The sequence below is a fragment of the Sorghum bicolor genome, chromosome 9 (assembly GCF_000003195.3).
Source record: "Sorghum bicolor cultivar BTx623 chromosome 9, Sorghum_bicolor_NCBIv3, whole genome shotgun sequence".
NCBI lineage: Eukaryota > Viridiplantae > Streptophyta > Magnoliopsida > Poales > Poaceae > Sorghum > Sorghum bicolor.
In genome coordinates, this window is record NC_012878.2 from 3,996,587 (window position 1) to 4,008,796 (window position 12,210).

Genomic DNA, 12,210 nt, shown 5'->3' on the forward strand with positions numbered 1-12,210 from the left:
TCGAGAAAAAAAAAGTTACTCATATTATTACTATAATAGATAGAAGTTCAAACAGTTTTAGCGTCAAAACGAACGGCCTGCGGCCTGCAGCTTGACTCGCGCACAACTAGACTCTCGCTGTCTAGATGACATGAAAAGCTCCGATAAATGATTGTCCAACAATCGTAGGAAACATGGGCACATTAAAATTTCAAATAAAAACTCAGGGCTCAGATCTTCAGGCTTGGGAGGTGAAAAATTCTCGAGAAAACCCTTGAGTCCTTGAATTCCACACCTGCCATGCCCCTCAGATGCCTGATGGTTCTGCTTTACGTCATCCTAATGAACTTCCTTGGTTTTCTGGTCTGTAAACATGTCTTTGCATACAGAAGCCTAACAAAGACAAATTACTGATTGCATCGTATCAGGGACAACAGCACTGTTCTTATGTTACTGAGTGTTTCTTCTTGGTCCAAATCGGAGCTGCAAGTTGTCCAAAACGCGGGAAACATTGAGAAGCCGTGGATCATCAGAAGGAATCTCTCGCGCCTGAATTTGAATAAACAAGAGAGCATGAGCAGAATACAAATCACAAACATCCAGAGAGCTTAAATTGCTAACAAGTGACTGCAGACAAATGATTTCAAAGTACAAACAGTCCTGAGACACATATGAAGAATATGTACATCAAGGACCAATATAGTTAACTCTCTCTAGTTAAGAAGCATTCAATTATTCATAGATGCCTTCAAGGTGAAGAAAATGTACTAAGTCACAAGTTCGAAACACTGAAGCTTACCATCAAACCTTTGTGGTATGCCTCAACAGCAGTAAGATATGGAGTGACATTACGGCTTTGCAGGAGATCCCAGACATAATTTGCAGTTGTATATCCACCAGTCTAGATAAATTGGTCAATTTAACTTCAGTCATTCAACCATCTCAGTGAAGCAATTTATGTTCATTTCAAAATGCTAAGCATGTATCGAAAAACAATTCATGCATTCATTGTAGTCAAAGGGAAGGAGTTTGTGTTGATTACTGTTTCACCGGCAGCTGCAAGTAGGAGATCAGATCCCAGCCTGGCATTCAAGAAGAAATTTCTTGAAACCATTTTCTCCTGAAAAATATTGTTGACGTAAAATTTCAAAATTTTGAAGCCAGTCAAAACTATACAGCAAAACTGAAACCGCAAAGAACAGAAAGTTACTATAGTTTCTTGAGCAAGTTGCATTCCTCTCGGAGTGTACCCAATCATAGCTCCCTCAGCAAGTGTCTGCAATTCATAGATGAAGACTTCAGGCAAACATATGCAGCAGCACATGATGCAAAATAAGGACTGATTTTGACTTGATAGAAGGTGGTTATTTTATTATGACCATAGAAAAGTCATTTTACCATTCAATGAGGAATGTCATCTTTAACAATCCCAAGGTTTTATGCATCTGGTTTCATTTTGGCTAGCAGAATTTGTTCTTGTTTGTTAATGGTACTTTTAATCTACTATCTAACTTAATTTTTTTTCACAGTATTTGGCAGTAGACAAGTCCGGCTAAGCTCTGCCAATTCCTTGATGGGCATATTTGTTGTCAATTAGGTGTGACTCACCGCATACAACTCCACGGGTGGGGATCTCGAGCTTAAATACTCTTCAAACATCTTAACAGCAGAATCAAAATCACCACACCGTAGGTAACACCTTTTTCAATTGGAGGACATCAAATCAATAATAACTAGAATAAAATGGAGAAAGCATGATAAGACAAAAAAGGATAGACACAGGGATTATAGAATCAGAATACAAAATGCCAAGAAAATAGTCACTTAAGCTATGCCCACTAGAGATGTCCAATGGGCCATGCCGTGCCATGCCGCAGATCGGCGGGCCGCTACGGGCCGTCATGCCTAGCAGGCCATGCCTCTACGGGCTTCGTGCCTGGCCTTCACCTCAAGGCACAGCCCGCGGGCCGGTTTTCGTACCGTGTCAGCCCGTCAAGCACGCCGTGTCGTGCCAGCCCACGGCCCATCAAACCGACAACAGCTCATTTTCATTTCACCATTTTCATCAATTATTTATTATTTTCACCAATATAACAATTAACAACACATATATACAAGTCATAACTACACGAACGGTTCATGTTCACCCGGGCCGCTACCATGCCGACCGCTGGAACGGGTCGTGCCCGGGTCGTGTCGCGTGCCTAGGTGACGGCCCAGGCACAGCCTGGTCCCTCAAGCCGGGCCGGCCCGGGCCTAGTGGCCACCATGCCGTATCGTGTTCGGGCCGAGCCAAATCACCGAGCTATGGGCCGGGCCATCAGGCCGCGGGCCACATGGCCATGTATGATGCCCACTCATCTCTATAAATACAATGATTCTGTCATTATTATAAATTTAGAATAATGAATCTCATTGTGGCATGCTTATAAAATGAGTTCATGTATATCTCAACAAAGTTAATAATGATAAATACACAAACTATCAGACCTTAATTTTCAGCGCTTCAAGAAAATAGCAAAATATCAACATTACATATTACCTCATAGCTTGCATCACCATGTAGGCATCATAAGTAGATCCATCTCTATTATCCTTATTGAACATTTCCAGAAGTGCTTCAAGTGTCTGCAAAATTTTGAAGTAAAGAAATTTCAGAATAAGCTAAACTCACCACCTTTTGGTGATTTAAAAAAAAAGTATACTAGTGGTAGAAACAATTACAAAGTTAGGGTTATGTTGATTGTGCACGGCCAATGTGCAGCAACCAAAATATATGATGGAAAATGGTAATGCACTAATGCACAAGCAAAAGATCACCTCTTTACTACGCAGTTCTGCACAAGCATGGATAGCAACATGATAAACTGTATGCTGTTTAAAGACAAATCCTCCTCGTCTATTTACATATTCTGCTGTTGGGAGGTTGTATAGCTCTTCCTCTGACACATTCATCATTATATTCTCAGCACTGTCCTTTGCTGCTCTTTCAACATATTGCCAACCTTTCGACTGCCCGACAAAGTCAAGAATCTGCTTGAAAGAGAAGTAAGTTATAGAACATTAAGATTTGGTTAAGTACATCCTTGCGGTCTTACAAATGTGCACCATACCTTTGCCATAGTTTCCTCAGTGGTTGGTGTCTTGTTCTTGAAAGCAGTTATCAGTCCAGCATAACAAAACTTGTTTAATCCAAGACCAGCAGCACTCATATCACTAACTATGGCATACCTATCAAAACAAATTCTCGTTATATAAGAGTTTTTCATGTGAGCAAGTAAATAGGTAAACCGGAAGGTGTTGACAGCTGAGAGTAAACTATTTCTTGAAAAACTCTAATAAGTCGCAATGTAATCTCTAGAGCAAAACTCCATGTGTAAAACTGCTAATGTGTTCACAAATAGTACATCTGACAGTCCTACCTGGCAACCATACCCTAGACACTAAAGACTCCAACTCTGATGTTATCGGCAAGAAATTACCAGAAAGTTGGATTACTCTAGGCCTTCAAATCCATGAGATCAGTCCTACATATCTTGTATTCTCAAATGATAGCTAACTGTTAGTTGTGTGGATGAACCTCTAACAAACAAAATGCACAGCGAACAAGTACAACTCACAAAATGTCGCTAATCTTTTTTGCTAGTTTGTGTTTGGTAAACGTCAAGTCATTGTGCTAAAAGTGGCCAACCACCATAAATGGCAGTGGCAGGCAACAAGTGATGTAATATTTCAATTTCAACTGTGCATTCTTATATCTGTTGGAGCATATAAATACTGTCAAGAAGTGTGCCTTACACTTGATCAGTCTGCCCTGTTGATGCAAGTGCATTCAGTAGACAAATGTAGGTTTCTCCTTTCAACTTAACACCATGTGCCTTCATTTCTTCTAAAAGCTTCGTTACAGGTAAAGGACAGGAGCATCAGTGAGCATAAAGAACAAACGAAACCTGTTCAAGCATGAAAACGGTACCACAATGATACAACACAGCTAGCATTTAGGTACACAGAAAAACCAACCATGATTGCTGCATCTGAGTTCTTGCATTTTCCACAAGTGGAGATCAAGAAGTTGTAAAGGTTAACCTGGAAAACACTAAGAACATCAGACTGATAGTCTCTCGAAGGTAAAAAATAACTGGAGCCAATTCAAATAAGTCAGTGGTCTAACATCAGGCTGCAAACCCATTTCTTTCATCTGATCACGGAAGTAGAGTGCATCTTGTAGCCGGCTGCCTTTCATGGTACCGACTATGAGTGTGTGGAATGTATCCCGCTCAGGCTTCACGCCATCAAGCATCATGTCGTCATAAGCATCACGCAGAAGGTAGGGCCTAAAAACAATGAGAATGTAACTGTCAGACTTGCAAAGTATACATGGTTAGAAAATAGAGGTTTCTGAAACTGGAGCTGTCGCTCTACTCAAACAGAAATTCAAGTCAAGATAAGCACAGGCATGAAGAAAAATGACAGTACAATAGGACATGAAGTAATTTGCTAAAAGTAATATAAAACATAACTTTAAGAAAACAACCGCATAACCACATATTTTCCCCTCAGCATATATAGAGAATAAAGGAGGCTGTTGAAACAGGCATGGACATCTGTGCGTAACCAAGAAAGAAATATGAGAAGCTAACAGGTAGGCCCCTATGTTCTCACAATTTGACAATGCATACAATGCATACAATGCTTTAAGCCATTTGGGAGTAACCGAGGCAATCCCTTCTTTTTCAGGGGGGTAGGGGTATTCATGGCAGTCTAGCTCAGGTGGCCAGGATCACTGACACACCGAACAAAAAGACTACCCGAGTCAGCATTGGGAATTCCCATGCACAAAAGGGTAAACTGGCCTAGAGCTGCATAATACTACCAAAGTGCAGGCGAACAATCGAATGAGCAAACACATGCTAGCACGCACAGCACAGCATGAGCGAAGCAACCGAAACCAAACTAAGGCATATCGACGAAAACGTCCCCCCGCTTGGCAATGCGTCGAACAGCTAGCGCGCAACGCGGGACGCAGCAAACCGATGAACAACATTCTCTTGCCTGCGCTGGGCGACGAGCGAGCCGATGACCGTGTTGTACTCGGAGGTGTTATCGGCGTAGTTCCGGCGCGCGTACTCTTCCGTCGCCGTCGCCGCGCCGCGCCGCGCCGTGAACAACGCCGCCGCCGCCGCATGGCGCAACCGCCCTGCGCCGCAAATACCCGGAGGTCAGCCTGGCGGAGAGATCCGAGAAGGAAATGTGAGGGGGGGAGGAAGTACGAGAGAGAGAGAGAGAGAGACCCTGGAGCACGAGGGAGTTCTTGAGGAGAGCCATGGGCGACGATGGTGCGGCACTGCGACTGCGGGGTGGGGCGGGGGAGGAGGCGGACCAAAGGAAGGAGAAGGGTTTAAGGCGTCCGCCGCCGTTGGATCGTGGCCAAGACGGTTGAGACTGAGATGGGCCGAAGCCACTACTAATAAAGATTATCATGGCCCAATTAAGCCCACTACTAATAAAGTTTTTTTCACGGGAATTTTGAAGTCTTGTGACTCGTGTGATACCGATTGCAACAGACAAACTCTGGGCTCCGTTCCTCTGTAGATCAGCTGGTTGGTTCTAAGTGGTGCAACTTATCTACCCGGATTTAAGTGTTCGATTTGATATGGATATTTGTATTTTATTTTTATTTTAAAATTTAATAGTGCTACGCTTTTTAATGGTAGGTGATGTCTTTGTCGATAGCAAGGCGTCTATGGTGACTTCGTGAATCTCAACATCTGCCAATTTAATCCATCAAAGGTGCTCATATATGTAGGGTTTACGTATCAGCAGCTATCTTACCCTTGCCCATTTTTTAAGTAAAAAAGTACAATTACTCTATTCTTTTTTCGCCATATGTTTTGAGGCGTTTAACTAAACTATACGTTTGAATTATGTATCTAAACTATACTCGAATTCTGCCACTTATGGACTAAACAATGACTCCTCTTGTCTTCTTTTCCCCAAATATAAATCAACCGTGCACGGTGTGCTTGCCTCCTGAATCCAGAGGGCGGCCCTATCCTTATTATATCATCTAGATTTAGGCACTATTTGATCGACAAAGCTAAATGTTAGCTGCCAGTTGAAAGAAAACCAGCTAATAGGTGTTTGCTAGAGGAGCTATTCGCTGATAGTTACTACTCTATTTGTTCAAAATGATAAGATATTTTAGCTTTCCTAGATAAGTAATAACTTTTGTGATACACACTATGTCTATAACTCTAGATATATAGCAAAAGTATTGTATCTAGAAAAACCAATACGATTTACAATTTAGAACAAGAAGTAGTGGTACTTAGGTAAATTGTGCCGGATCATTTTTTTATTAGCTAAATAGTTCACCTTGAGATTTTAGTTGAACTAGTAGCTGAGGTGTTTCGATCCAACATAGCTCATTTCAGCTAATTAAACAGGTCCAGTCACCCCTTGAGATTAAACTACTTTAGTCACCTTTTAGTCTCATGTTTGGCAATTTTAGGGACTAAAAAATGACTAAACCAGGTGACTAAAGTTTAGTCACCTCAAACCAAACTGGCCCTAATTTCTTAAATACGCTGGATGTCGTAACCGGAGTAAAAATATATTGTCATCAAAATGGTCTACGGGAACATAGGGTTGTTCTGGTTACCACAAGCTTGGAAGTAGTAATTAGTTGCTACTAGAAAGTGGACCATTTCTGCTACCAGACATTGATTTATACTCCAATCTGTACTTAACTTGGGAAGATAGTTATCACTAGCCTTGCTTTCATCACTTCTTACTTAAGTCGTATTGGCTTTTACAGTACATATGAACCTTGCAGCAAACATTTGGTGGCCAAACATATAGAATCTCTGATCTAGAGAAACTCCGATCCTTGTATGGTGAAAATTACAATGGATGGAAGCAAGGCGGTCATACTCTTGATGGTGATCCTGGGATGTTTCATGATTCCAACACACTGTAAGTGGACATCACGCGTCGAGGCACGCATTCGGATGAAGTTACTTATTGTTTTTTTATTAAATACAAATTATTTCCATGATATCCAATTCGAGAAATAGAGAATCGATCTTTAAAAGTACTGTAAAAATTAGGTTTACATTAACAAATTGTTTAAGTGAATGCCCTTATGTGCATGCAGCTCGGAATGTTGTTCATATGTGCCCATGCAACAATGAAGTCTGTAGTTGGGGTTACTGCTACTGCTGTTCACACAAAAGTTGTTTTATAACGATGGAGGACTGCTGGAGTAATTGCCGCTGCCCCAAAGTTCCGCATATCCGCTATATCTAAATGACCATGAATCCTATTATTTTATCATAAGAAATAAAAAAAAAGCGGTGGCGTTTATATGATATATAAATATATATGAGGTGTACCTGTTCATCCATACTTGAATCAGTGTTGTGCTGTCAACAAAAACCAGCGTTTCTTGTTCGCTTGAGCTTATCAGCTGAATCTGCCAGCCATTCAGCAGTGTTTTTATCTCACAATAAATCAGCCAATAGTATTTTCTGTCATGGTTTATCAGTCAAACGATGTCGTGGCCGTAGTACATATGGCGTGGCCTACAGTGTTGGGCATGGTCGCATTGTGAGTGTCTGATCGGTTACCGAGTATGTTTTATCGGACACTCGGCAAAGATTTAGTTTGTCTAGTGCCACACTCGGCAAATAAAAACATTTGGCAAAGAGACTCTTTGTCGAGTGTCATGACCAAGACACTAGGCAAACTAGTACCGACACATGGCAAATTGTGACATTTGTCGAGTGCCTCAGCTACGGCACTCGGCAAAACAACCGTTACCGTCCAAGAGCTGTCACGGCCACTTTTTTCTTGCCGAGTGTCGGTTCGGCACTAGGCAAAGTCTTTACCGAGTGCTCGAAAAAAGACACTTGATAAAGAGCTCTTTGTCGATAAGTTTTTTACCTACTGCTCTTTGCCAAGTGTGACACTCGACAAAGTTGTCGAGTGCCTTTAGGCTTTCACCGAGTGCTTGGGACACTATGAAAAGCCGCCATCTCCAGTAGTGTTGGCACGTAGTTGGTTCGCCATCAGCCCGAAACTTCATGGTCTCCGTCATTGTCTTCTAGCCTCGTGGGGTGTTGTCGTGGAGTTGGTAGGCGCCCTTATACTGGCGATCGTCTGACTAGCCTAGGAAGGCTTTGTCCATAACTCTTTTGCATCGAGGTCGTGGCCCTTGCTGGCTTTACTGACCTCTGAGTTATGACTTCCGTCGTGGTTCCCATTCTTTGGTGGATGGTAACTTACAACAGTCTCATTGACCCTACATATGGGCGGTGGTTTGTCGTACTGTCCAATACCACAGTGGACGGTGTTGTCTTTTCCCTGCGATATGGCAGTGATGTTGTGTCCATCACCAAGATGGGCGGTGTTGTCTTTTCTCTGCAATGTGGTTGGGACGAGGTCTGACTGGACCAAGGTGATTGCTATTCCCTCGATCCTTGTGAGGTCAGAGTAGCATGCCGCCCGCGGTGTCAGAGCCTGCAGGCTCAAGTACTTACAAGTATTTCATTAGGTGCCAACCTCTAAGAATAATCAATAACCCTCAAGGAAATGATAATTTACTTGACGGTTTAGAATAACAGCCAAGGAATATAGGTATTTTTGTTTACGGTCCAGAATAACACTAATTTCCTTGACTGTTTACAACTATACTTAAGTTGCTTAGAACCCGCCAGGGGAACATCCTTATTCCTTGGTGCTTTACTTCAACGGTACTCCTAGCGCTCGGACGTCTAATCTGGACGCTAACGTTCGGACGCCAAGCGTTTGTATAAATCACGCCTCCACCTGTCCCGCAAGGAGAAAGAAAAAAAAAGTAGATATGGGAACCCGACTCCACCTGCCCCCGCACGAGAAGAAAGGAATTGTCTCCGCTCTCCACACGCACGGGATCCGCCCGCCCCCAACCTCGTTGGCCCCCAGCACCTTCACCTACCGCCAGCTCACTCCCATAGCCCGTCCCCAGCCCCCTCCCCCGCTTGGTGCTGCAACAACAGGATAAACGACCGAAACAACATACACATGTTATTGCAACAACACCGAACAAACTGCAGCAATAAATAAGTTGAAACACCATAAACATGTTATGCAATAACACCAAACAAAGTACTTCAACAGGTTGAACCGGTTGAAACACCATGAATATATTATTGCAACAACATCGAACAAACTACTGCAACAACATGAAACAACTACTGCAGCATATGATTGAAGCAACTGAAACATACTGCAACATCTCAAAAAGAAAAGACTGTAACATTATGATGAAGAAGTTGAAACACTAAGAAACATATTATTGCAACAACCAAAGAACTATTGTTGAAACATCTCAGATAGACGATTGCAACACCACAAAATCCATTGTAGCTATGAGATAAAGAAAAGAGGGGAGGCACATGGGTTGGGGCGCCGTCGAGGGTGTAGATCGAGCCGCCTCCATCGATGGGATGGGGGATGGGCCCATTGCCTGATGGGTGGAGGAGACCACCACGTTGTTGGATCTGTGTCGTGCTCCATGGATCCACCATGGGAAGGCCAGTGCTCCATGGATCCACCACGGGAAGGCCACCATGGCCACCGTCGAGGTGGAGGACGACGCACCAGGGTGGAGGACACACATGGGGCTTGAGATGGGTAGAGAACGTCGTCTCCACATATGCCCTCTGTTGCGTGCTCGAGCTCTAGCTGAGGAGGAAGATGGAGGAAGGCACCGCGGTGAGTTGGGGTTTTTCCAGTTGGGTGGTGGAAGGCTGTGGTGGATTTCTATGCGTGTGAGAGAGAATATAAGTGGATAAGGGAGCAAGCACTAGGAGCGGAGTGGGTAAGGAGAGCCATGCGGTGGATATTTTAAGATGAGTGGATGAGAAAAGCCGCATGCGGACAGACGCTAGCGGCAAGAAGCCGAGTGAGCAGGCATCACGTTCGAAAAACGGCCAAACGTCTGAGTCAAAGCATTACCGTTACTTCAACCCTCAAGAAATATATATTTCCTTGGTGGTTCTATTTGGCCACTCAAAGAAATTCTCAGCGCTTAAGCTAATTTTGGATTCTAGTAGTGTCAAGGGCAGCTTTCCTCTTGCCTCATTGCGATGACGGCTCAGTTTCTTGTTAGGTGGCCCCAACAGGTCATCGATCACCACGTGCTCGTGAGGACCTAGATCTTGACACCTCTTCCACCGTGTCCTACATGCATGGTCAGCGCCATGATCATGCTTCTTAGGGTTTGATTGGCTCAGCTGATCACAAGATCGCCTCTGTCGCTGTGATCCATTTGGCAAGTGAGGGATGCGAGGGGTGGGACATTTTAGGGCCTGTTTGGATTAGAGGTTTTCCAAAGGAATTTTACAGGAATGCAATTCTTGTATTGTGCTGACGTCATGTAGCGTTTGGAACAAAGGAATGACTCTTTCCATTCCTCTGGAAAGGCTTCCTCTCCTTCACAAAACACAGGAAAAATTACATCCACTCCGATCCAAAGTTTCTGGTGGAAGCCCGAGACACCAGCTTATTTCGAAGGCAAGCAATGGAGTAATAAGCTAGCGAAGCAAAGCAGACATGGGAGGGACGAGACGTGTGACATGAGGGCGGGGCCAGGGCCACCGGCGCGAGGGATGACGACGCGCGCTCCGCGCGGCAGCATGGGTGAGCAAGTTGAACAGGTCGAGGAGAAACCAGTAGAGACGGAGCAGCTCGACGGTGTCGACGGCGCACCCAAGTAGTAGTATATGTCTGTACGTGGTTGGTGCCCGGTAGGCAGGTCCATGTCCATCCGTCCATATTATGCTTATATAATAATTATATTATACTAAGCCTGCAAACGAAAATAGTGACCATTAGTATAAACAAACTATGGTTTTAGTTACTCTTACAATTTCCTTTGCTCTTAGCATTCCTGTGTTCCAAACACCTACTCTATAAAATTCCTCTGTTTTCTCATTACATGTCTTTCCTATTCCTATGTTTTTTTCTTATCCTCTGTTTTTTATTCCTTTGTTCCAAACAGAGCCTTAGGTGGTGTTTGGTTTGGAAGATTCAGGGACAACCACATCCTAAAAATCAGAGGACACATTCATCATCCGCTATAGACGTTGTCTCCTGTTGTATCGAAGGAAGCTTCGCCATGAGCTCCTGCGCGGTGGCACGGAGCTCTTGTGATTGTGAGGTCTCCAAGCGCTAGCTTCAGCGCGAATTCTGGTGGGTGCTAGGCCAATGGGGCTGGAAATCTTTTAGTTCGAAATTAGTTCTGGAAAAGCGCGTCGATGGGTTCCCATGGGATGATTATATTCCCACACTGATCCGATTTCCCTGGCGATGATTCTCTGCAAATCTTCGAGCCCGAGCACGCCGAACGGAGCCCCGTGCACGCCAAGCCATTAGGAGCAAAATGTGCCGTAGCCCCGTAGGGATAGGAAACGGTACGGAGTGTTTCATTTTCTATTTTCCAATTATGTTTTCATTCTTTTCTTTTTTCTTTTATATTTTTTCTTTTATTCTCTTTCGTTGCTTTTTTTTTATTTTCACTCTTTCCTTTTCTTTTCTTAGTTTCGTCGTTTTCATCCTTAGGCCCTGTTTAGTTTTCCACCTAAATTTTTTTTTCATCCCATCGAATCTTTGGACACATGCATGGAACATTAAATGTACATAAAAAGATAAACTAATTACACAGTTTGATTGAAAAACGTGAGATGAATCATTTAAGCCTAGTTACTCCATGATTAGCCTTAAGTGCTATAGTAACTCACATTGCTAATGGTAGATTAATTATGCTTAATAGATTTGTCTTGTAGTTTCCCGATGAGCTATGTAATTTGTTTTTTATTAGTTTCTAAAAACCCCTCCCGACATCCTTCCGACACATTCGATGTGACACCCAAAAAATTTTCATCTTCAATCTAAACAGGACCTTATTTCCATTTTCTATCTATATATTCTTTTTATCATTATTTTCTCATGTACATGTTTCTTTTCTATTGTTAATTATATTTATTCGCTTATTTTTCCCTTTCTTTTGTTTTATTTTTTATTTTTATTGTTTATTTCCTTGCTTCTATTTATTCTTCCTTTTTATATTTAGTTTCCTATGTTTTAATTTTTATTTTATTTCCTTTTCCTTTCTTACTCTTTCTTATTAATTTTTAAATTTTCTTTTTTTTATTTCTTTTGATTGCTCTTTCCTTGTTTCTATTTATT

The 12,210-nt window shown here is 42.7% G+C and overlaps 2 protein-coding genes across 2 annotated transcripts; both read right to left on the reverse strand.

The window, feature by feature from the left end:
- On the reverse strand, positions 1–5,422 carry LOC8069485 (pentatricopeptide repeat-containing protein At4g35850, mitochondrial). Its single transcript, XM_002440540.2, has 13 exons — positions 5,271–5,422; positions 5,032–5,176; positions 4,151–4,313; positions 4,000–4,065; positions 3,778–3,875; positions 3,093–3,210; positions 2,800–3,012; positions 2,522–2,607; positions 1,588–1,678; positions 1,190–1,255; positions 1,022–1,099; positions 779–880; positions 1–528 (listed from the first exon to the last, which is right to left on the reverse strand). Exons 1-13 carry the CDS (start codon positions 5,302–5,304, stop codon positions 430–432), a joined length of 1,359 nt encoding a protein of 452 aa, XP_002440585.1. The 5' UTR covers positions 5,305–5,422; the 3' UTR covers positions 1–429.
- On the reverse strand, positions 7,193–9,773 carry LOC110430516. The gene is made up of 4 exons (XM_021448251.1): positions 9,417–9,773; positions 8,861–9,005; positions 7,374–7,453; positions 7,193–7,283 (listed from the first exon to the last, which is right to left on the reverse strand). Exons 1-4 carry the CDS (start codon positions 9,674–9,676, stop codon positions 7,220–7,222), a joined length of 549 nt encoding a protein of 182 aa, XP_021303926.1. The 5' UTR covers positions 9,677–9,773; the 3' UTR covers positions 7,193–7,219.

What these genes read in the sequence shown, in the direction of transcription:
- LOC8069485 (XM_002440540.2), bottom strand. Translation starts at nt 5,304, where the DNA reads ATGGCTCTCCTCAAGAACTCCCTCGTGCTCCAGG. An exon ending in TCGCTCGTCGCCCAGCGCAG is followed by an intron (nt 4,314 to 5,031) that starts GCAAGAGAATGT and finishes CATTGTTTTTAG; the next exon opens with GCCCTACCTTCTGCGTGATG. An exon ending in CACCCGTGGAGTTGTATGCG is followed by an intron (nt 1,256 to 1,587) that starts GTGAGTCACACC and finishes TATGAATTGCAG; the next exon opens with ACACTTGCTGAGGGAGCTAT.
- LOC110430516 (XM_021448251.1), bottom strand. Translation starts at nt 9,676, where the DNA reads ATGTGGAGACGACGTTCTCTACCCATCTCAAGCCCCATGTGTGTCCTC. An exon ending in TTCTTCTCGTGCGGGGGCAG is followed by an intron (nt 7,454 to 8,860) that starts GTGGAGTCGGGT and finishes AATGGCTGGCAG; the next exon opens with ATTCAGCTGATAAGCTCAAG. An exon ending in ATTCAAGTATGGATGAACAG is followed by an intron (nt 7,284 to 7,373) that starts GTACACCTCATA and finishes ATGGTCATTTAG; the next exon opens with ATATAGCGGATATGCGGAAC.